Consider the following 24,829-nt stretch of genomic DNA (forward strand, 5'->3'; position numbering starts at 1 on the left):
CTGAGTTGGCATCAAATTAGGTCGGATGGCTGATATAACAAAGCTTGCAATCCCCCAATGAAGTTATTGTTGCTGTCTTTCGCTGTCTATTGATGGACTCTTGTACATTTGCCATTAGAGCACATGAGCATTCCTAGTAGAAAGCGGAGCTGCCACTGGATAGGCCAAATGAAAAATTGGGTTAAATCTGCATTCCATTTATAGACTTATTACTAATAATATGGACGACTTATGCTTTGGTCCCCCTCTCTTCATAAGACCCTCATATTTGGATCTGATAGTTAAAAATAACAATTCTGTTCTCACTTTTCGTTAAGATCATTTGGTTGCAGTTGCACTGCATTTAAGCATTTACTCAAAAAGATTCTCTTTAACACATGTTTTCTCCTGTCACCATCGATCTCCATGTAAGGTGTAATTTCAAAGACTATAAATCTTTTTATGACTGAGTTTCCAAAAATGCGTAGCTTCTCTTGACCTATGAGATGGTGAACTTTAGGGCACTAGCAGACTCAAGGTTCTCTTCTTTAACTGCTTCATGTTCATAATTTTTACTGCAAGTAGGACTCGCGTGACCTAGCGGCACTTCAGATATGTGAACCTATGCTCTTCCTATCACAGTTGCATTGTATGTGACCCCCTGATGAAGAGCAAATGTGCTCAAAATGCACAGGAGCCGGTGTTCTAATGCCCATTCATAGCAAATCTGAATAAAATAACGCTATATTGAATTAATAAAGGAACTAATGCATATGAATTACTAAAACACCACCAGTTTATAAAAACCAACTTTATTGTCAGGAATTTCGCCAGTAAAGTTATTTGCAATAAGTGTCTACAAATATATACAAAATGGAGATTCTATGCGGTGTCCTGCTTGTAACTATACCAGAGACTGGTATACTCCCCACTGAAAAAGGCTATGCGGCTCTCTTCTACAACCAGTACAATGTTTTTAATCCTCAATTAAATCTGCCCATCCTCCCTTGCCTCCAGTGGCTGATGTCTGAGAATGTTTAACCAAATATACTTCGTCACAGAGGGGTGCGGGCTCGGCATTCAAGGTAGGTTGCACTTTTGAATTGATGGGTGATATTAGTTAGGACTCGGAAAAAGTGTCCAGACAGCTAAGTCCCTCTGCAGGAGAGTATTGCCTTGGGAAAGCGTGACCTTTGTCCAGGACCCATGGAATTCTTTGTTAGCGCACGTCACCCAATAACAAACATCCATACTAACGAAGGGGTGCTCTGCTTCTACTCACTGTGGATGGAATCGTGTCTGTTTCAATCTCTTTGACTCAGGATAGGTGGGTAGGGACTAGTTAGGTTCAGTCAGTCAGGGTCGGAGGAGGATCCTGGCCCTTGGACTGAGTACTTGCTCAGGGACCATTCTGAGCAGCAGATTTTCCTCTAGAAGACTGCGGAGTCTTCATGACCCATCGCAGTGGATAGATCATGGGTGTTGTGTCACAACACTCGATGCACAGACACATGGCAGAAGCAGATGTGTGTAGGGGAATGAGTGTGACCACTTCAGTCAGTCCTGAGCTCCATACTGTGGCGAGGACTTGGGGCCAGCCTGCGCGGTAAAAACGTATCTGCCCTTAGCCAGACGGCTGAGGACCCCAAAGGAACTGCTCTCAGACCTCGTGTCCACGATGTTCCTTTTAGAAGTCTTTTTGTGAACCGACCTTAATATAATGGCAGTAAAAGATGCGCTGCGTGTGCCTTAGGACTCTAAACAACTCTCACAGAAGGGGCAATGGCACTCGGAGCTCTCGAGGTGGAAAATGAATGTGTGTAGGCCCCTGTCCAGTCTACTGGTGTGCATAACCAGGTAACCTGCAGACATTGTGGAAGTTACAGGCATGGGCTGGCCTGTACCTCTGTAAAACCCTGTGAAGGTGTCCCGGGCCAGGGCTAGGCTCTGAACACAAAAACGTGTGTTGTGGCTATACTACAAGAAAGCAGTCATTGACTCCCAGGTCCGCAACTTGGCTGCTCAAGAGAATTAAGGCAAGAATCAAACTCACGCTAGAACTGTTTATGTTGGAGGATATTAGTATGGGGCTCTTATTTAAATGAGCGGTTTTTATGCTATATTTGTGTGTTTTATGTTAAACCAGGTCACACTCCTTGAGCTAGGATTGCTACCGACTGCAGTGGTAAGGAACAGAACCGTGGTAGAACAAATATCTTCCTTTAGGCGAGAGTACTTAATTCAGTTCTGTGGAAAACAAAACTACGGCATGCCACCCATCCCTACCCTCAACCCAAGCTCCCTTAACTGGAAGAATGGAACTGGGGCTTGAAGGGAGCCCAAGGAGGCTGAGCCAGAGAACGAGAGGGCAATTATTTGGTTGCTTAAGCGCACATTCCCTGTAATGTCCAGAATATGTCACTGCTCTCACGCTGTAAATGGAGAAAATTATACATAAACATTAAAAGGTTAACACTCCATATGATTACTGGCAATTTTACATATCTTAAATGTTAATTTAATATCAAACACCCAGTAAAACTGTGAGAACAATAAGTGCATGTAAATGTTCTACCTTGGTCTAATTCCTTAATTTGTAGTCCAGGAATATTTGTGAGCAGTAGGCGAAGGCCATTGTTAAGTGTTTTGTCGTTTGTGACTGAATATATTTTTGGATTATTTATGAGACAAAGAGTCTAATACAGAATACTTTCAAGTTGTTTTGTGCTGAAGCCAAATGTAGATAAAACGTCAGGTAAAATAAAAAACAAATAGAAAACAAATCTGTAGAGGTTGACGATTCCTGTTTACATGCTATTTCTTGTATAAAACCAATGACTGAAATCATATTAACAGCGTCATATTTGTTTTCATTCCGTTTTACAAAGCTAAAACTGACAAACTGAAAATGTGAGAGAGGACATGGACACTTTCTATGATCTCCCACGAGCTGAATAAAAACAAAAACGGTTTTCAAACAATTCATTTGTACATTATATACAGAACACAGAACTTTAAAACCCAAGAGTTGAGAACGAAGGTGAGCCTGGTACAAATAGCATTCAGTTCAAGGTGTTTAACATATGTTACAATCAAGTCAAGTGTACGAACCGAACACTCCCCCGGTGCCCTTTTTGCAGCTTCGGACTCCCTGGGTGGGCAGGAGGCCTGGGGTGTTGTGGCCCAAACAGTTTAGCTGGTATGTCGAAGTGGGCAAGTGCTGGATTGGTCTTTCCATCTCAAATGATGGGCGCAACTGGTAATGTGCACTGGGCACATGTACATTACATATACAATATGACCAAGGGCCAGCATTCAGAGGCAATGGGTCATTCCGTAGCGTGAAATTCGAAGTGGGCATACTATTCGGCAACACCGTTTTGGAGTTGCTATGGCCAGTGTGGAACTGTAGCAGCAGCTTCAAAGCTAGTTTGTAAGGAGAAGTTTGCGTGGCTTAACGCAGAGTCTAGCAATGGGTGTACCCCAATCAAGAGCATTATAGAAAACAAAATCTAAACAGATAATTCTCAGGAATTGACAGGAACCAGCAGGAGGCTCGGTACTCTGATGTGTGTACACGGGTGGCACATGTAGATCAGGACGCTTGTTGCGGATACAGGCGAGAGAGAGCCACACTAGGTAAAGCAAGACCATGGAAGCCTCTTGCCACAGGGTGCCGTGCTGTTGGGAGGGCTATCATGCTGCAAATAACTCGAGCACCCTAAAGATAGTGGGACACTGCATATGGTCTGAGGGGCCTGCTGTGCGAACTGTCTCTGATTCCGAATAGAATGAAAAGGCAAATCATAATTTGTGGTATTTTAGATCCTTCCTCCCCACTCAGCCCCCACCCCCCAAAATATGGAAGTTCCTAAACCAGGATATTCATACATTCGTGTCTTTTCATCAATACCAAATGTGGTTAACATGTGACGCTACAAACACAAGAGTGTACAGAAGACAATCCGTATCAAAGTCCAGTTCTACAAAATGAATGCCTTTGTCCAGATCCCACACTCATCTCTGCTTTGAATTCCAATCTGAGTGGCCCAAACAAAGTTTCAGGATCTGGCCCTCTATAAGCACAGCCAAGGCAAGATGCTCATTAAAAAAGCCCCAAACTGAAATTTTTCAGGAAACTTCTACTTAAAATCGAAAAAAATGAAAAGCAAACAGAAAAGGATCAATTTTGGTCTTCTGATCTGTATTCTCATCAGCTAAAAAGGCAGCTTAGGCGTGAACACTGCTGCAAGTCTTGAAAATACCGGCTTTCAGACTGATAAAAACATGGTATGCTCGCAGTTAAAGCGCTCCATACTAGAGCAGAGAACAATTTTGGTGACGACATTTTTGTAGGGTTTTAAATAAATTTATTTTGGTGATGTTTCACAGAAGATGCCTCCAAGCGGGTAAAAAGCGTTGATGGCTGTGTTAGTTAGAAGCCAGAGTTTGGGAAAAGGCCTTAGGCTAGGCGTGGATGGTGTCTACTACGCAACTCTATTAGTGTCAAAACTGGACCAATTCCAGCTGACCACTGCTGCAGGGTGAAGTGCTAAGAAAAGTGCTTCTGATGAAGAAATGCTCGTGCTTCTCCTAAGGAAATTGATAGCAGTGTTTGGACTTTATAGCAGAGAAGCTCTGGGTAAAAAACAAAATTAGCAAAAAGCTATTTAAAGCTAACTGTCATTGTAAGCCCAGTCTTCTTTTAACATTCGATGTAGGGTGGATGCCATGTAGCCCGGGGACGAAGCATGAGATACCAAAATGCAATATTCCTACAGTGAACAGTTACACGTAAAACAAGCAGCAGACACCTGGCAAATTTGCATTTAAACGTCACTAGAACAGCTTAATGACGACAAATTAGAGGGGCTCCTTCACCTAGGTCATTTAAGCCAATGAGTGCAATACTCAATGGTGCCTCCCTGAAGACCACTTTGCTTTCCATGCAGTTTAATAGTACTTTCGGGAAATGTAAAATATTCAAGCTGCTTACTAGTATAAATTAAAGTTCAATACAATTAGGCAAATGGAGCAATATTGTGAAGTAAAATCAGCAGGTTTGCATTACCCACGTGCTCCTCACTTTATTTTGTTCTATAAAATAAAGTATGTATTTGCTTCTTAGCACTAATACCAACTTATCATCGCATTCCAAAGACCAAAAGCATAGTTACTGTAGAACTTCAGATTAAAAGCACAGAAATAACTTTATATATAAAGGTAACATTAGACTGTGTAGTGTATTTATGTATTTTTTTCAATAATTCTACAATTGCTTCCTGTTTTATTGTACAGTCCATTTCCGAGTTGATGAAGAAAGGTCTGACAAATTGGCAAACAGCAAAGCCGATCACTAAATGAGGCTGATGTTCTTGCTATTAGTCAGTGGAATACTACTGTGTGCCAAGGCGGCCACACGGAGCGACTGTCTGCAAATTATGGCGGAGAGAAGACGTAACTGAAGTGAACAGGGGTACAGTTGGAAAAGAGCCAGAGAATGTACTAAGGCTGGATGGTTTGTTAGGAAGCAAGGAACCAGAAATCCAGTTAAATGCACTGAGGCTTACCAGACCAACATGAGATTAGATATTTGATGCCAGGTCAATTTGATCCTTTATCACGGTCGTTCAGACACAAGTGGAAACGTAAACCTTTAAGTGCATTATGTGAATACCTATGGCAGTCTTGATTTTAAAAGATTCTAAGTGCCAGAATGCAGGCAGTAGTGTTAAGTCTCATATTACAGATTAACACAGACCGACAAGGGAGAACATGATATCTGGTCACTATGAGCTGCTCTATTCCTCATGAACTAGAAGTTAAAAAAGGAGAATCTCTGAGCAAATGCTACCCTCAACTACCAAAGCAGCAGATTCAAATATCCCTGTCACAAGCTTCAAATCTACAGGCCACTTTTCATTAGACAAATACCGGTTGCAAAGTGACGTGGAATAGTTACACACTGTACTAATGCTCTCGACTAGACATTTATGAGCGGATTCTTTGGTCTTTTATACTAAGCTCGCACAAAAGAATGCTATATTGGCAAGTTAGCAAGCTCACATAATCATATTTTGGCTCTGAAGGAAACTAGTAATCATGGTTGGGCTGACAAGTAGGAGTTTGAGTGAGAAGAATGTCACGTCATATTAAAAAAAACGGAATCCACAGTGGTTCAAACAATCAAAATGTTAACGCTTATATATGAGCAAGGAGAAAACAGTGGCCCAACAAAAAACTAGACTAGTCGAACAGAAATGGCTCCTTCAATGACTTGCATGAACTTAATGCTAATAGATAATTCTCATGGGATGGGCATGTTTTGATAAAAAAATCCTTACCTGACCCATCTTATTCCATCTAAATCCACTTCATTTCCATGAAAGAAATATTAGGTTGTGTGTAGCAGCAAGATAGAGATGTAATAACCCCCAGACCTAAGCACGATTTCCATGTTGGGGAAGGAGGTGGATTGAGGACAGCCCTGCCTAATAGGACAGCAAAAGGATTTACTCAAAAAACCCTTAACTTGTCCACCAGAAGTGGTATTCAATTTAACACACTCTGGGAGCACTCAAGTGTCGAGATATGGGACTCAAAAAATATTGGAGAGAAGATCCCGTTCTGTGTTCCACTGAGCCCAAGGCACACAATGTCACTAACAGGAAAGGCCATAAATATTATCTGGCCATAAAGCTGAAACAAGAGGAGTTCTCATACTTGATTCTGTGGTCAGACTACAAGTTGGAAATTATTCTCTTGACAGGGATTGCCTTCAGTATACTTTGGTGATAGAGGAACTCCCTGACAGTTTTTCTGGATGGAAGGAGGTCTGACATGCTACTTTCATACCTCGTGGCTGCACTTCAGCAGATCTTGTGGTCATACAGAGGCAACAGGAGCAGTCATCCCATTAATGCTGGTATGCAAAGAGTTACCGTGTTATAAACACTTCACACTACTATAACCGTGGCACTGCATTTCCTAGAACAGCCGCTGTCTCATTTAGGATGTCAAAGGGGTGACTAGATAAGTATCAATTTTCCACCCAGAACATGTTCATGGACTCAAACACCATTCTTTTATAATGTATGCATGGCTACGAATATATTTATGTACACACACTGTATACACATGCATATATACAGAGATCTACAGATATGTACACATCAGACTCTCAAATCAAATAGAACCCTGATTTTTTTCCTGAGATAAGAACTAGCTCATTTTGACAAAAATGGTACAAAGCACAGCATAAACTAAAAATGTTACTTTGTATATATGTATAAAAAAATCCCCAGCGAAATCTTGAAGATGTAAGCAAGGGTTTTGGGAGATCGGATGGGAGAGCGAGACAACAGAGCAAGAAAAATATTGTATCCTATTTGAAAGCCCTTAACCAGAAAGTTCAGTGGTAAAAGGAGCTGACACCAACCAAACGTAAAAGGGACACATTCATCCCAAAAAAGTAGGTCTCTGTAGAAAGCAGTTATTTATCACTCACGTACGTCCCCGCAGATGTTCTGATGAGACACTCAGTGATATGACAACCAAAAGCATTTGTTGTTAAAACCTAATGATCTGGAGCCAAACTGGGGCACAAGGAAAGAAGGATGGATACAAAGATTATCAAAACCCTGAGGAGCACCAGATTCACAATTGAAGGGGTTTGGGGAGCAGGGGGGCAGGAAATAAAAAAGTAACATGAGTTACATCCAAAATCTCCAATAGTGACACTGAAGAATCTGATGAAATTCCTCTCCCCCTTTATTATAGCCGCTAGCAGGCCACAAAAATAATCATGCCCAAAATACATACTTCGACGTCCACAAGTACCCTTTGAGGGAAATAGTGCTTTTAAGACACGTCATTAATTCAAAACGTATTTTGGAGAAAACTTTATAGTGTTCCCTTTAAAATGTAATACCCAAGGCACTCTTCACCACATGGCCGATTTACTGTCTTTGGAATTCCTATGCAGTTGAGATTGGTCCTACCATCTCCTCTGCGACTGGATATGTGCATGTTATACAAACATGTTCCAAGTTAGATGACGAACATATTGAAATAAGCTGCAGGCCACTCAATTGGAGAATGAGATTTAAAGAACATTGCTTGTTTTCCAAGTGTTAGGTTGACTCCAGATTAATCAGAATTAACAAAGGTCTGGTAAAGACAGTAGATATATACAGGAATACATAAAAGGATCTCATCAGTTCCTTGCCCAAACCATAACTGGGAGATTGCCCTTCGGATGCAACAGTGACTTCCTCCATAGAACACAACACATTTAACATTATGAAATTCAAAACAAAGTTTTCTTCTCCATACATTCCTAGCTTTCAGCCAACGAGGCCTACCGAAGGAGGACTGCTTGTAGCATACACAGTTTTTACTTCTTCAGAGTACCAGCTCTCCACCTCCATTAGAATAAGTGTGTAGGAGAGTGAAAGAAGGCGAGGTGAAAGTCAGTTTGTGTCCTAGAGGTTGGGAGAAGTCGTAACAATCTGCCTCCGATAACACAGAAACTTAGGAGCAGAGACAATTAACACCATTCAACTGATGTCTAACTGCAAATGTTAGCTCCTCCTCATGTGATCCAGTCACATGATATGGTGGAGTGGGTTGCGTCTCATTTTCTGAAAAGAAAGAAAAAACGAAATGAATGACATGCATAGAGAAAATATCCTTACATTTATCAAACTAGGCTAATAATTCAATTGGAACAAACATTTAAAACTGAGTTTACCAATAATCTTCAAATTTCTAATCAGTAACTTAATTGAGGGACAAACAAACAGGACCATATTCCTCCCCACACTAGAACCTTAAACACTAATCTCTATATTTCCCTCAACTGCCCTCTGTGATGGGTAATCAGTGAATATCTCATACCACCTTAACGTGTACTTTTGTTTTTTCTCACATGAACCTCTGCTAGCATGGTATTCAAACTACTAGCACCTTTCCTGTGAAAAATATGTTCTTTGTACTAGAACAGAGTGAACCCCCTTCAAAATCATACCTGGCTTATCCCAGAGATTCTTTAAATAACTGATTCTTGCAATGAGGTTCCTTTTTGGTCAGTTACTTGATGCTTTTCATCCCCTTTCCTTTGTAATGTTTTGCGGCATGTATGTAGTGCTTATTACCCTTTGTGACGCACTGAAGCACTTGCCTACATGGGTAGCAAGCTACGCAACGTAGGATGAGTGTGGTTTGAAGGCTGTGCTCTATGTTTTGTGATCCTGTGTAGGAAGTGTTTCCATGGTGTGTCTGATGACGTCAGAAATGCAGTTATCAGTTCTGGAATGCAGCGCATAGCAGTGTAGTGGATAAGCTGTGAGAAACAAACATGCAAGTTATGGTTTTCAGTAAGCTGTCAGTTCGGAGCAGTGGTGCGGGTCCCTTTATTGCATTTCTTCTGATCACAGTCTACTTAGCTGGTTACTGCATTGGTTTGTCCAAACTGAAAATCAGTTTATAATATACTGTGAGATTACTGTACGTTTATACCAGACTTGATAATATTAAACTATATGGAAGTATGTCTCTACAGGGCGACTCTCTCGTTCCCAACCCGGGTTAAGAAATAGCTTACAGACGTTTGGGTAAGAGGACCCATAACTTCATTCTGAGAGTTGTTTTCTACTGAATTCCTCACCTCACGTGTGCTTGTGTGTAGTGCCTTAAAGTGTTTCACCTTTAACAATTGATTCTGTTGTATGTAGAATTACACATGGTGTTATATTTTGGTCATATTTGGTCATGCGTGAATTGGCAGATTACAGTCTACAGTAATTACATACTGAATCCTCTTTTTATTTTGCAGAGTAGTATCTTCTTTCGTCATTTATCTTGGTGACAAGTAAGGTCACTGCATGGTTTTATAACAAACTTTTAACTGTCCTATGATCAGATTGACATAGCAAATGAGCACTGCGACTCAGAACGGGGATCTCTCAGTCCTGACGAAGGCCGTTGATACCTAGTGGCAGTGAATGATAGGCCGAAATATGTAGACTGCATCTATGGAGGGATGGGAGGGCGATAATGCCCTAAGACCATCCAGTTTAGAGTTTTACGCTGCCTGTTGAACCCACTAAGAAGGAAAATGCTACTTACCAGTATGCATCTGTTCTTGGCATGTAGAGCTGCAGAGTTGTACACTTTTGCATAGATCGCCATCTGGTGTTGGGCTCGGATGTTTGCATGTTGTTTTTGTCTTTGAAGAAGTCTTGTAGTCACGAGGTTGGTGACTCCTTGGGTCGACAGTGCGCATGGGCATCGGCTCCATCATTAGATTGGTTTTGCCACATAGGGTTAGATGGAGTAGTGAGAAGTAGAAAGATGTCCATGCGTGATGTATCTAAGTAAGATAATACTGGAACAGATAGAGGTATCCGGGGAGGCGGGGTGGGCGTGTACAACTCTGCAGCATTTTCCGTTCGGGGTATATGAGCTGCAGATTGTACGCTTTTGCACAGACTATTTACCTCCTTAGCGGTGGCTACCTGTATCTGTTGCAGTAGTTTGAAATAGTGTTTTTAATACAGCTTGGCCCACACTAGCTTGTTGTTTTGCTTGCACATCGACACAATAGTGTTTTGTGAAGGTGTGTGGTGTAGCTCAAGTTGCTGCTTTATATACGTCATAGGGGAATGTTCCCTAAGAATGCCATAAAAGCCCTTAGTTTGCGTGTAGAATGAGCTCTAGGGGGATTGGTTAATGTGCGTTTGGCTTTGATGTAGCATATTTGTATGCATTTTACATTCCACCTAGCAATACTTCTTTGGATATAGGATTACCTTTATGAGGTGGGGAGAAAGCCACAAAAAGTTATTTGGATTTCCTATAGGATTTTGTTCTTTCAATGTAGTAGAGTACTGCTCTTTTAACATCTAAGGTGTGTAGAGCTCTTTCTGCCACTGAGTCTGGTTGATGAAAAAATACTGGAGTTCAAGAGACTGGTTCAGATGGAAGGCAGATACTACTTTGGGTAAAAAGTTTAAGTTAGTTCTAAGAACCACTTTGCTATGATGGATTTGTAAAAATGGTTCTTGTGTGGTTAATGCCTGGAGTTCACTCACTCTTCTGAGAGATGTGATAGCAACTAAAAAGGCTACTTTCCAAGTGAGGAACTGTAGTTCATATTTGTTGAGGTTCAAAAGGAGGACCCATTAGTCTGATAAGGACTACATTAAGGTTCCACACCGGAGAGGGTTGTGCTCTTGTTGGAATTATTCTTTCATGTTGTTGGACTTGGCCCTTTTTGGCAGGTTCACCCCTAAACTTTTTGCCTTGCCTGTAACCTGGTGTTGGTGGTGGTGGTGTTAGGCCTCTAGGCACTTTAGCACTGTGGTCCAGTGTAAAATGCCTGCGCTCTCTGTGTACATGTGTTGAGATTGGCCTGCCCTCCCATAGGAATGCATTGGGGATTCCCTGATCATTGTGTGTCGGTGGTAACTCATGGTATGGGAGGAGCAGAGTGGTCAAGTTTAGTATGTATGAAATGGTGAGAATAAATGCTGCGCAATGATGTGCACAGATTTATTATGACTATGGGAGAAATGCCACTGTTAGAAGTTGGCATTTGTGTGCTATGTGTCTGCCTGCCTGATGTGAATTGCATGTCTGGCTTGTGAGTGACAGGGGTTGGGAGGTGTGTGTGGCTCCAGGAGGGGCGGTGTGAGTCAGCGCTTGGCTTAATGGAACATCTACATTTTGAGTAGTGGGAGGAGAAGTCCCTGGGCCCTGAATAGGATAGTGCCCGCCCTAGTGAATGCTGGCTCCGCCCCCTGTGGTGTGTCTGGGCCACACCTGACAAAAGAGAAGAGGAGCTTGCAAAACAAAGTGCTCCAAATCCCCCCTGAACCAGTTGCATCTGATTTCCCCATGCCCTGCACTGCAGACAAAGAGAAATGCTGTATAAATATAGGGGCTGTGACCCCAGGAGGTTGTTCAGTTCTTTCCTGTCCTGTTCTGTGCTGGGGGCTTGCTGCTGCTGGGGCCCAGGAGGAACCGCCGTGAAGGGTCCCGTGTGCTGGCCTCCCTGGGCCCAGCTATGCCCCATTGACCTTGGACTGTGCTTTGGACTTTGTGCTGTCCTAGCGCCTCAAGAGTGCTCTATATTTCTAAGGAGGGGAGAGTGGGCTGCGCAGCGCTGGGCTGCAGCCCTTGGAGAGGGAATCCTGGCATTTTGAGCGGGTGCCCACCCCGCTATATAGTTATTTCCAATAGCGGGTGCATCGTGGCACCTACTGGCTGGTGCCCACCCTGCTTCTGCTTTATGTTATTGGCGGATGCCCACCGCACGTAATTGCCCGGCCGGAGAGGAAGTTAAGCAACGTGGTCCCTGACCTGGGGCGGGACTTCCGCATGAGTGAGGGAAGCCCGGCCCCACGGCCACCGACAAGCCGGAAGCGAGGAACACGAGTGGCCGGCCGAGCGGGGCTCCCGTGAGCGGTTGGGAGCTCCGGTGCCAGAAGCAGAGAATGGAGGCAGGCGGGAGCCCACCCCGCCTACGTGGAAGTGGCCGATGTGCAGCCGGAGTCCAGGTGAGGCTCTCATGACAGAGAGTGCCCTGTGTGTTGCTGCGCCACCTCCAGCGCGAGAAAGAAAGAGGAGCAGACGCCCAGAGAGTCACGGTGAGTGGGGGCTCCAGGGGCGCCTTGTTGGTGCCGGTCGAGGCACCGTGACGGCGATTGTGCTGAGTGGACCCGCCAGAGAGCAGGCCGCTCCAACGAGGGGGCACATGGTTGCTGAGGGCCCAGAGGGGTCTGTGGTCCCCCTACATGTAGAGGCACATTGTCAGTGCCTGAGTGGTCCCGCAGGAGAGCGGGCCACTCCAACATCGGGGGCCACTTCGTTTTCAGAGTCCCAGAACGGAGCCCCAGAGAGCCTGGGCCCCGTTTGTCCCTCAGTTGCGCCGCCGTAGCGAGCAACTGCACCGATTGGCACAATTTGTTCGGCATGCCCCAGTGAGGGCCCCAGGTGCAACGTGGGGGTAAATCTGTTCTCTCAGAGTTACTGACAGGAGGGGCACGTCGGGGCACATTGTCGGTGCCCGCCCTCCAACGAGGGACACAGTCATTTTAGGGCCCCAGTGGGGGTCCTGAGGGCCAGTGATGCCCGTGCCCTATTTCCAGGGGTGATAAGAGTCCCGGATTGGGACAGGAGGGCACAGTGAGTGCCAGTGATGCTCACGACTGCCCAGCAATTAGTGGGCAGCTGCTACGTTTAGGACTCGGCGCATGGTGGAGTCTTAGGAGGGGACCCAGGAGGCACATTGGTGCCCACGCATTGGGCACTTTTTGCTCCAGCTGCAAATGGCAGCTTAGCGCCCGGACATTCTCGACATAGGGCATTTGAGCCCTGCGGGAAGGCCAGTTGGTCTGGGGTCATAGGTAGGATAGTGAAAGGGCCCTCCGGTGAAGTATGCACCTGGTAGTGGTGTTACTGTGGTGCACTGCTGAGTTCCTGTCTGAAGATGTATTATGTGCCAAATGTGATGTATGCACCCTGGCTTATGCCTCTAATGAGGTTTATGTTCATGAGGTTCTTGCATAATGAGTTTATGTTGGTGAGGCCTAATGCGTAATTTGTTTATGCTTAAGAGGGTGTTTATGCTAATGAGGTTTGGGCCTAATGTGGTTATGCCTAATGTCATGCTATGATATTTTAGGAAGGTGTCTAATGTGACTGTGATAATGCTTAGGTCATTATGGTACCAGTAGTTACTGGTGGTGTTTTGCATTTACTTACCTGTTCTGATGGTTCTGACCATGGGCCGATTGGCCTGGTCCTGTATATAATCGCTTGAGAATATTGCCTAGTGCCAGTTGGCACAGTGTATATTGTGTGATTAGGTTTCTAATGTGTTTATGACAATACAAAGACTATTTTTGATATAACCTTTTGTGGTGTGCCTAGTTTGTTGCTGCTGTGTGTGTGTGTTGCGCAAACGCTTTACACATTGCCTCTGGGATAAGCCTGACTGCTCGTGCCAAGCTACTACGGGGGTGAGTAGGGGTTATCATCAGCGTGTAACTCCCTTGCCCTGACTAGAGTGGTGGTTTCTGCCTGGCTTTGGCGCAAGCCTTAGTCAACCAGAAATCCCATTTCTAACATAAGTCCTTCCATAAAAGTTTTGATAGCGGGAACTCTAAACAAAGACAAATGTTGTCTGTTTTATAGGTAGGCCGCTATGGCGGCTAGATGTAACCTAATAAATGTATACGCTAGGTTACATTGTAGATGCAATAGATAACAGATAATGTTCTTAATGGAAGCATCTAGTGGGTTGATATTGTTGTGCGTGCAATAAATGACAAAATCGCTTCCATTTTGCCGCATAGCATGCCCTTGTTGTTGGGCGTCTAGCCTCTTTGATAATTTTCATACAGTCTGGCGGAAGATTAAGGTAACCAAACTCTAAGATTTCAGGCGCCAGATCGCAAGGTTGAGTTGATTGGGATCTGGGTGCCTTATCTCTCCATGGCTCTGAGTAAGAAGTTTGGGTGAGAGGTGTAACTTTTGATGTGGTACTACTGATAGTTCCAATAGAGTTGTGAACCATGGTTGTCTTGCCCATGTTGGAGCAACTAGGATCATTGTGAGGGAATGTTGTTTGAGTTTCCTCACCACTAACTGAATGAGTGGGAGAGGTGGAAAAGCTAAGCAAATTTGCCTGACCAATTCATCCATAGCGCATTGCCTTTGGACAATGGGTGTGGATACATTGATGTGAAGTTTGGGCATTTTGCGTTTTGGTGTGTGGCAAACAGATCTATCTCTGGGTGTCCCCATATGCGAAAGAATGGAAGAACTACTTGAGGATGAAGTTCCCATTCGTGGATCTGTTGTGCCTGATGGCTGAGCAGATCTGCAATCTGTGTACCCCTGGTAGATGTTCTGCAAGGAGGTATATCTTTTGCGGAATGGCCCATCTCCATATGCTTTGCGCTAGGTGTGATAGCTGTAGGGAGTGTGTCCCCCTTGCTTTTGTTTGTAATACATTGCTGTCCTGTTGTCTGTATGGATCAGGACAGCTTTGCCTAGAAGGTGCAGTTGAAAAGATTTCAACGCTAGGAAGATTGCTAACAATTCCAGGTAGTTGATTTGAAATAGTTTTTGTAGGGGGGGTCCAGATACCTTGAACGGTATGGGTTTGAAGATGAGCTCTCCAACCGGTGAGCGATGCGTCTGTTGTTAGCACTATCTGTGGGACTGGCTCGAGGAACGACCGCCCTTTGGAAAGGTTCTGTGTGTTCCACCATTGCAGAGAGCGATGGGTGCGGTCGTCCACCAAAACCAGATCTGTTAGCTGACCTTGAGCCTGGTTCCACTGTCATGCTAGGCACTCCTGCACTAGGCAGACCTATTTGTAGTCTTGCATGAGGAACGAGAAAAATGACTCCGAATGGTAGAACTTTGAACTGGTAGTATTGGCCATCTACCACAAACCTGTGCGCGGGATGAATGGGAATGTGGAAGTAGGTGTCCTTTAGGTCTAGAGTGGAGAGAAAGTCGCCTTGCTGGAGTAGTGGAAGCACTTGTAAAGTAACCATGTGGAAGTGGTTTGATTGGATATAGAAGTTGAGCGGTCTGAGGTCCCGTATTGGCCTGAGAGAGCCGTCCTTTCTTGGAATTAGAAAATAGAGGGAATAGACCCCTGTGCCTTGATGAGGCGTAGGGGGCTGCCGGTGTTATTACCCCTGCCTCTGCCTCTGTTGTTGTGCCCCCTGTAACCGTATCCTCTGGAAAATGAGCCCTGGTTGGGACTTTTATAGGATGAGGACAGGTGTTCTGGTGCATTTGTTTTGGAACCTGCTCTATAGAAGGAACGCCAAAAGGAGTCTCTGGTAGAGGGTGACTGTAGGGTTCCCTTTATGTATATGGGGTCAGTGGGAGCTGCCTTGTATTTCTTATCTATTCTGGGGTTAAGAACCCTAGCTCTAACTGGGTCTTTGAACACCTCAGAAGCGTGTCTAAGAAGACCTTTTAGCATTGGTAAGACATGAGCAGATTGTTGTGGCTGGTCAAAGGTTTCTATAAGAAAATCCTCTTCTACGGGGCCTGAGTGTAGTTTGACTCCATTGTATGTTGCAGCCCTATTAATTAGTTGGGCAAAAAGCACATTGTCATCTGGCGGAGATGGTTTTGAGGGGTAGAAGTCCGGATCATTATTTAGATCAGGATCAGTATTATAGTCATGCCATGGGTCTGGATCCTGTGGTTGATCAGCAGGATCCTCAGTGCCTAATGGTACTATATCTTCATCATCTTGTTCATCCCCATGTGCATGTACTATCCTCTGGTTAGTAGCTATGTGCAACTTCTTTAGAAGAACTGGTGCATGTGGTAAATGTTCTGGTTTCCTCTTTGTAGGTAGTTTGGTAACTATCTGACCAGTCTCTGGATGAATTAAGATGGTGGTTTGCTTTGGATCGGGAAGAAAAAGTTCTTAGGAATCGATAGTTTTCTTCGGTGTGGAAGATTTCTCCTTGGAAACTGGTCTTGGCTGTTTAGTGACAGTGTCCGGTATAGAAGCTTTCCCAGGCTCCAAGACCTTCGATGCGGGTAGTTTCAGCTTCGGAGGAGTTTCTTTAGGAGGCTTAGTTATGGGAGGCTTGTCCGCTAATGTTTTCGGCTCCGAAGTTTTCAGTGTTGAAGTCTTTTCTGTGTTTCGGTGCCGAGGTCTTAACAGGCTGCTTTGGTGCCGAGGTCTTATCCGGCTGCTTCGGTGCCAAGGTCTTATCCGGCTGCTTCGGTGCCAAGGTCTTATCCGGCTGCTTCGGTGCCAAGGTCTTATCCGGCTGCTTCGGTGCCAAGGTCTTATCCGGCTGCTTCGGTGCCGAGGGGTCTTTTGCCGGTTTCGGTGCTGAATGTTTTTCCGGTGCCGACGGAAGAGGGCGTGGCATCTCGGGCAACTTAGCCTTCGGCCCCAAAGATGGCTTTTCGGGACCGGGTAGCCGGCTCGAGCCGGAAGGCTCTTCTTTGTCCTTCGGCGCCGGGCCCGGAGGCAGGGTGCTCAAAGTCTTTGTGCAGTGTGGACCTGAGCCCGAAGGCAAAAGTGTCACGGAGCCTTTGTTATGGGCTTGGGTGGGGCAGAGGTCTCAGTACTCGCGTCCCTTTGAGCCAGGGCGATATCTTCGGCATCGGAGACGTCTGCTTCCAGTGAGTCCAGAACCTGCTCTTCCTGTTCTGTTTCCGGAAGACTATCGGGACCTGAATGGAAGATGTCCGGAATGGAGCCTGTGCCTCGGGACATCTCGTGGCGTCGAGCTTGACGATCCTGGATGATCTTCTTGGACTTGAAGGATAGACAAGCCTCACAATCGTCCTCTCTATGTTCTGGAGAGAGGCACAGATTACAAACAGGATGGAGATCCGAGTCTGGGAATTTAGCACCACACTGGGGACATTTATTAAAGGGAGTCCGTTCCATCGACGTCCGTCTTTACCGGCGCGGGTAGGCCCAGCGGCCCGCGTCGAAGTTCGCAGGCGTCGAAGTTTTTTTAAAGTTGTAATCGAGGGAGCGCGTCCAGAGGAACGCGATTGAGACATTACCGTCGGTTAGCTGTGATTTCGCATTGAAAGGGGGTTCGATAACGACACCGACCCGGAGTGCAGCAAGTCACATCCGAACCCGATGACTGGAAAAAACACTAACGATGGAGCCGATGCCCATGCAAACTGTCGACCGAAGGAGGAGTCACCAACCTCATGACTACAAGACTTCTTCGAAGATAAAAACAACATGCAAACATCCGAGCCCAATACCAAATGGCGATCTATGCAAAAGTGTACAATCTGCAGCTCATATGCCTCGAACATATAGTATAATCAATAGGGTATCCTCAAGACAGTTTTAATTGTTTAAAATAGCATGATCCCCATCTACGAAATGACCATTGAAAAACATATTTAGCTCCAACCCCGATGATGGTAACACAGGGTGGGTAGCAGCAGTCCTAAGATAAAGCATGCCACTAATTAGTGGGTGAGGGCACTTTTATATCCCAATGAGTCTCCTGAGAAGGTGATACATTTGGAACTTTACTATGCCAACCTTTTGGCGAGTTATACAACTATATAATACCCAGTGGAAACCCAGATCTCCACTTCTTTGCTTAACTGCTTATAAAAAGTAGTTTGCTGGTTTGGTAGCTCCCTATCTTTGAGTTGTAAGCTGAAGAGAACATAAAGATGTGATTGTCTTTCCGTGTGCTATCCTAGGGATTTGAGATGATGTAGTTGTTATCTTGGGGAACATGTTTCAACTGTCTTCTGAAGTATATGCTCTCCTGGATGCTTTGAATGTTGTCTGGTAGCAAGTTACAATGCTTAGTGACTTGTACTGAGAATGCAGTCCCTACTATGGATTACTTACAGTAAGGTGGTGTCATAAGCTGGGAGTGCAATGTCCTATTGTTTATATTGCTTGAATGAAGCTTGTAGGTATAGCGGTGCTTTTCCCTGGGAGGCTCTGTGAATAATGCAGAGTGCCTTGAACATTGTCATTTTAGCTACAGGAAGCCAATGGAGTGACTGAAAGAATGGAGCGATGGTCCTCTTGGGTGAAGGCAGAAAAGTTATCTTGCGGCACCATTTTGAATAAGTTGCATTTTGCATATGATGAATCTGGGTGCGTCAAGGTACAGGCTGTTGGCTTAGACAAGCTTGGAGATTAAGAGTGTGGGTAGCTTGCAATATCTGTTGTTATCTGAGGTATAGGAACATGTGAAGCAGTGTTTTCATTGTGTAAAATGCACTCTAACCTTGTTACTGTGTAGTATAAAAGATGGGTCTGAATCCACAGTTACCACTAGGTGGTCTTATTCCTCTGGAGGATGTTGGAGGAGCTACAAGTTCCTTGGGCCATATAGAGTGTTATTTTTGCCACTGTCCGCAGGTCATGATCTTTGTCGTTGTGGTGCAGAGCTATAGATGGTTATTCATGATCCATGTGCTCATGGTGAAAGGCAGTCATCAGGTTTTGATTTATAGACGTTGTCTAGGTTATCTATTTTCAGAATGGTTTAGGTGTTATCTGAATATTTGTAACAGATGGTTTGCAGCTATCCATGGTGTAGTTTTCAATTGCTTTTATTATTTGTGATTTAAAAAAAATGAATTTATGGATGATGGCCAGACTTTGTCCAATTTTGTCAATACGATTTTTGTTGATGGCTTGGTGGCATGAGGGTGCAAAGTCTTTGCTAAGCTATAATTCTGTAATTAGGTTTCTGAGTGTAGGTCAGAAATGTTGAAGTAAGTTTTGTTCTTGGCTCTTGTGTTGAAGAGTAAGCTTTGCAGTTGTTGTCTTTCTTTTCCTTCAGGTCTCTGCAATTGTGCGATCTAGTATTGGAGAAGGAACAGAGCCATAGGGGATTTTGGTGTGAATGAGTTGGGGGTAGCATGATTACACCTTGAGGTGCAATTGAAAGGGAGTTTGTTTGACTAGACAATTCAAATGTGTGAGACGTGTGTGCATGTATGTGGATGGTAGTGGTGATGTAAACTGCTTTTTTGTGGGTTTGAATGGGATGTAAGGGTTTCTGGGGGAAAGGTATGCTCAGTTAACCTAGTTATCATATGTTGTAAACTTCCCTTGATTTTAAAGTTTTCTGCTGGCAAGTGACATTGTGTTGGTCAGTTCTTTCAATTGCGGTTTTAGAGTTGGTGTGTTGGTTTTTATAGGTTACATGGTGCAGGTATTGAGGTTGTTTTAGGTGTTGAAGAGGTTATATAGTTGATGAGGGTGGTTTAGTAGTAGTTCTGGTCCCTCCGTTTGTGTACATGAGGGTCATGCATTTTGGAAAGGTAGCATTAACAATGCTTTTGCAATCAAGACATGGTTTACCTTAAGTGCTTATGGTGGTGGCACAGAGTTGCTGGCCCTAGGCCCAACCTGACAGCACTTTTAACCAGATATGCTTTACTTGGAAGCCCTAAACCCCCAGTTTAAATAAGCCTATTGTACAAGGGACCTTGACCAATGACAACTTTAGCCCTAGAAGCCCTAACCCCTAAACAATCAAAACCCTAGCGAAACCAATAGACTGTTAAGTCCTAACCCTACAACTAATAGAAACCCTAGCCCTGTGAGCCAATAGTTAAATTGTTCAGAAGGCCAAGGCATGACCTCATGAACAAAGACCTCATTACTGTACAATAATGATATTTCGGCTTGATATAACTGTAAAATATCCACACACTACATTCCCAACTCAAAAACATCCAGAACGGAGCTAGAAAAAAAACATTCAAATAGGGCCAAATCTTATGTCCCCACTACACTCCTGTAAGAGGAACAAGGTATTGCAAATTAGTTTGAAAATGAAGGTTGGAGCAAAATGGTTACTCATGTGGTGTAAGCAGTTCCTCTGGATTCTCAATAAAGAGCATTAATAAAGTTTTAGAGTTAAGTTGCTTACCGCTCTCACCTCCTAGGCGGAGGATATAATGAAGGTGCTGAACCTTGCTGGCTGGTCACCAGGGCGGTAGAGGAAAGACCTGTATTAAAAAAAAAGAATAAAAAAGATACCTGCTATAAGTTTAAATTATTTAACGGTTCTGAGTGATTAACTTCTTGGAAGTTCCTCTAATTCATGGCCAAATGAAACAAAGCACATCTACATTGTACCTTAAAATCAAAAATTAAAAAAAATCAGATAGTGCTCAAAGGTTTAACTGTTAAGGTACAAATTTGAAGTTAAAATTTCAAAGAATGGATGGCTTGACTTATGAGGTTAAGCTGAACTAAGGCAGTTCTCATTAGAGAGTGGAAAGGTGCCTAAGGGGCTTTATTGTAGCCTTCTATTATTCTATTAAACACTGGTTTAAAGCAAGTTTCAAAGTGACCTCTTATTTAATTAAAGATTATGCTAGAATTGTGATGAATTTCAGTTTTGTCGGGCCACAGAATTCAATGATAGCCTTGAAATAGTCTAACCTTTTAGATAAATCCGTGAAAGTTTTGGAGCAATATTTTAAATGGGGCCTGACTTGATAGTCGGTCAACCGCAGCTCTCATGTAGTCCGGAAGTTGTGTGCCAACAACAGTCACTAGGTAAGAGCCCAGTAAGTCTATGTAGCTTGGTAGAAATGTATCCAGACATTGTACCAAGCCTTATCATTTGGAAAAAGATGCTCCTAGATTCACTCCTACTCAAATGTAATTTTTTCTTTTTTTTTGATGAATCACATGCATGAAACCACAGGTGAAACATTTCTGGCCACTTCATGAAACAAAGATAGTGACTCGACTAAAACTCCCTAAATGTAATAGAGAGAAACATATGGGGTGGAATCAGTTGGTGGTGGAGTGGTCATCAAGCATAAGCAAATAAACTGTCTGGCATGCACTTAAATTGATGATCGATTGCATTAAGTGCTCAGCAACAGAAGGATAAAACGGTCAGTAGACAGATGCTAAATCACCTGCATGTAAGTTTGGAATTCAGTGTTTACACATTGTGGAGTCGAGAGAACGCTACAAACAGTTAGGTGTTATAACTGCACAGTGTCACCAGAAAACATTAAGAATGGCAACTAACACACAATTGTCAGGTTTATAAAATAGGCTGACCTGTTGCAAAAGGTAGCTGGTACTGGCCTGGAAGTAGCGAGTACCCTAGATGATGATGGTGGTGATGCGTGGACATTAAGCGCTGAGATGGGGAAGAGCGTGGCCGATCAGCACCACCCTCTCTACCTCCAGATGTCCCCATGCTACTGCACACTCCTCCCGCGCCACCAGGGACACCGCAACCACTTCGATCCCTCTCCTGTGCAGCTTTGTCACTTATCTGCCAATAAAAACAACAAAAATTACTTGTATCTACGGAACACAATGGTCAAAGGCTCCTCTAAGTGCAGGTGACTAAAACTAGCAACCAACATAACATGTTCCTTACCTCACTAGACCGGATTAAAAAGTACAATCTACTGCATAGGAAACTAGAAAAAAAACTAAGATTTGTATAAAAATCCACCAGCACTACGAGCAATATGGATTTTCAGGTCAATATAAATAAAGAAAAAGTTACCCGTCTTCGGTAGTAATGGGTCTGGTTTATACATAAACTTTCTACAGATGCCTCAGCTGATTCCTCATCTTATACATACCAGTCCCAGAAAACATTTTTTCAAAATGATTCTCCAGTGCCACCAAGTGGTGTTATTAGGCTCAAGCCAGGAGTCGGCTTCCGGAAGCAACGTATCCAGAGTATATTAGGCAACCACCAGTGCATTAACATCTGTTCTTGTTTTACATGACACAGTGATATAGTCCAGAGGGCTCTCGGTGACCCCCTGACAATATTCTCAGCTTGACAGACAAAGTTCAATGGCGACTAGGTCAAATGTCTCCTCAAAGGGACTCCGGCTTCAAGCCTTGCAGACGGTGTAGCACGAAAATTTACCTTTCAGATACCCATGATGAAAATATAGTATCTAGCGTCAGGCTGTGTGGTGGCATGCAACTCTTGTGCCACCATGCTCCTGAAGGCTATGGGAGAGGGGGAGATCAAGTTATGGTTGACGGAAGTTGGCAGGGTGACCTCCAAATGGACTCTTTCGCACAAAAGTCAGTCACCGTCCAGGCAATGTTCTCCTAAGTCATCAGAACAGAAAAAGGGCCATAGAAAGGAGAAGTACTCTTCCTCCTAAGTCTCAACTAGGTTCACGAACACTGGTAAATATCCGGTCATATTTTGCAAGGGACTTCTATTTTCAACATACTCTAACTGGACCCAATAATATAGTGTGGTATGTTCCTACAACACCTGGAGGTGAAGGAAGGGCCAGAGTAAAATGTCTGCTGGAGGCTTTGGAATTCACCCCAAATAGACTGTCCAATCTGGCGTTGAGAAATCTTTCCTCTAGGAAACGTGGGTCTGATTACTCATATGCTGAATGATCAGTAGTATTTGGCGCTAGAGCGGCAGGCTGACTTTGTTGGTTCTTGATCTACCTCTTTTCGGCGCCTTTTCTAGCCATGAATGACTAAGAAGCAAATGCTTCTTGTGATCTCTTTTCTGTCAAGAGTAACGGATGTTAGCAGTCACTAATATTTTTTTCACCATTGGCGATTCAGGTTAGGCAGGATTGTAGGCACTGAATTGACATTTTTATGTCTAGCCTCGAGACAGCGCTGACTTTCTCGCCAGCCTTGTGTATTGAACAGACAAAACGACAATAACAAACATTCAGCAATACATCCATACATCTTAGACTCTTGGTCAGCCCTCTTCATCCATTGGTCTGCTGAACGGTCATTCACATTTTGCTACCACTCACCACAACATAGAACATGGGGCAACAGGTTTGCCAGTATGACCTTAGAGTAACAGCCTTTTACTTAATCACATGTGCACATCACCTTCAAAAACAGTAGTGCGCTTCAGTGCCAGTAGTAGTGAGCTAATCTGTACTTTGGCAACTTCTATTCCAATCACTGCTTGACTATCTTTGCCTCTCACTTTGCAAAGTGTTCCTTAGCTTTAAGTTCGAGTTACGTTATACAAATTGTGCAAACTTACATAATCACTAAATATTGATGTTTAGCATATTTTGAGGGATTTGAAATTCACGACTGGGAAACTGAAGTACAAGAAGGTGAAACAGGGTGGCCAGGATTATAACTCTGGTTTAATGGTCTGATTTAACTGCTCTACCACATCTCATTTAACACCGGTACATCTCTGTAATTGGCGAGTTTGAGCAGTGCTGCTTGGCTCACACTTACCTTGCACACATGTAGAAAGGAACATGGTATAATACTACATAGAATAGGTACAATCTCAAAAGCAGAGTCAAAGTTTGTGGAATCGGAGTTTCAAAGCACACCTTTTTGGCGACCCTCAACAGTGGTCAGTTTGCACAATGGCCAATGTGGATTTTCAGTCCAATCGTGCACATTTATCCAAGTATTTACAGGCTAACGACATCCTTTTGGCACTTCGACCAGTTTCGGTCCTATGTTTTAGATCTTTTCACTGGCTAAGGTTCTTGGTGGTCTTCATTTGACTTCAATACCCTTATTATTAAAACGATTCACAGTCCCTATTAATTTGCAGTACACGCATCTTTAGAGATTGAATGTCTTCACGTAGATTGTTTCGTTAACATTTTTATCTGAGATTGAATGTCTTCACGTAGATTGTTTTGTTTAAAATGTTATCTGTTGTCATCGTGAAGCAAAACCAAGATTAAATACTTTAAACAAATCTAAGGGACGGCAGAAATATGTGATATCGTCATCTCGATATACATTTTTACACCAAAATAGACTTAAGTGACCATTTCTTATTACAAACTTGTCCTTTGCAAGCCAAATAAAAACAGTCACAATTCACAGCTTCACTGTTCCAGTCCTTGTCTAAGTGCATTTGAACGACAAAATAATTGAAGTGACATCAATGTGCGGGACATACATGCTTCGGATGGCTTCTTGGTGACTTATTCTGGACAGGAGTAATGTCTATGCACTCTTTTTTCCTTTCTCTTTAAACTATTTTTATTTTTTTTAGTGAAAAGAACTCAAAAACCATCATGTAGGTGTTCAATGCTAGGTGAACACGTCCACGCACTTTTTAAAATGTAGGAAATGTAGCAAATTGTAAATAACAGTATAACTCTCCTTCATATTAAAGCAACATACACAAAGTAAGAGCCTGGTTTATGAATTGCTAATAAAGACTGTCTGATGCACTCACTCCATATTTCAAAGAATTTCTTGTGACAAGGCTAGTTACACAACCATTCCGCCACCAGGCATCAGTCCACATTTGACTGCTAGTACTTATTCACTGGGGTGTTCAGCTGTCCCAAAGCTTGG

General features: G+C 43.6%; 1 protein-coding gene across 8 annotated transcripts in view; it reads right to left on the bottom strand.

Annotated features, from left to right (window-relative positions):
• Window positions 1–7,731: 7,731 nt before the first annotated feature.
• ZNF609 (zinc finger protein 609) overlaps window positions 7,732–24,829 on the bottom strand; it is an 873,827-nt gene continuing 856,729 nt past the window's right edge. For all 8 annotated transcript variants that reach the window (XM_085643985.1, XM_085643980.1, XM_085643983.1 and 5 more), the window contains 3 exons: window positions 21,578–21,797; window positions 20,424–20,502; window positions 7,732–8,621 (listed from right to left, as the gene is read on the bottom strand). In XM_085643985.1, coding sequence (XP_085500111.1) covers window positions 20,429–20,502; window positions 21,578–21,797 — 294 coding nt within the window. In that variant the 3' untranslated portion in view covers window positions 7,732–8,621; window positions 20,424–20,428. The remainder of the gene's footprint in view (window positions 8,622–20,423; window positions 20,503–21,577; window positions 21,798–24,829) is intronic.

The sequence above is a fragment of the Triturus cristatus genome, chromosome 3_1 (genome assembly GCF_964204655.1).
Source record: "Triturus cristatus chromosome 3_1, aTriCri1.1, whole genome shotgun sequence".
NCBI lineage: Eukaryota > Metazoa > Chordata > Amphibia > Caudata > Salamandridae > Triturus > Triturus cristatus.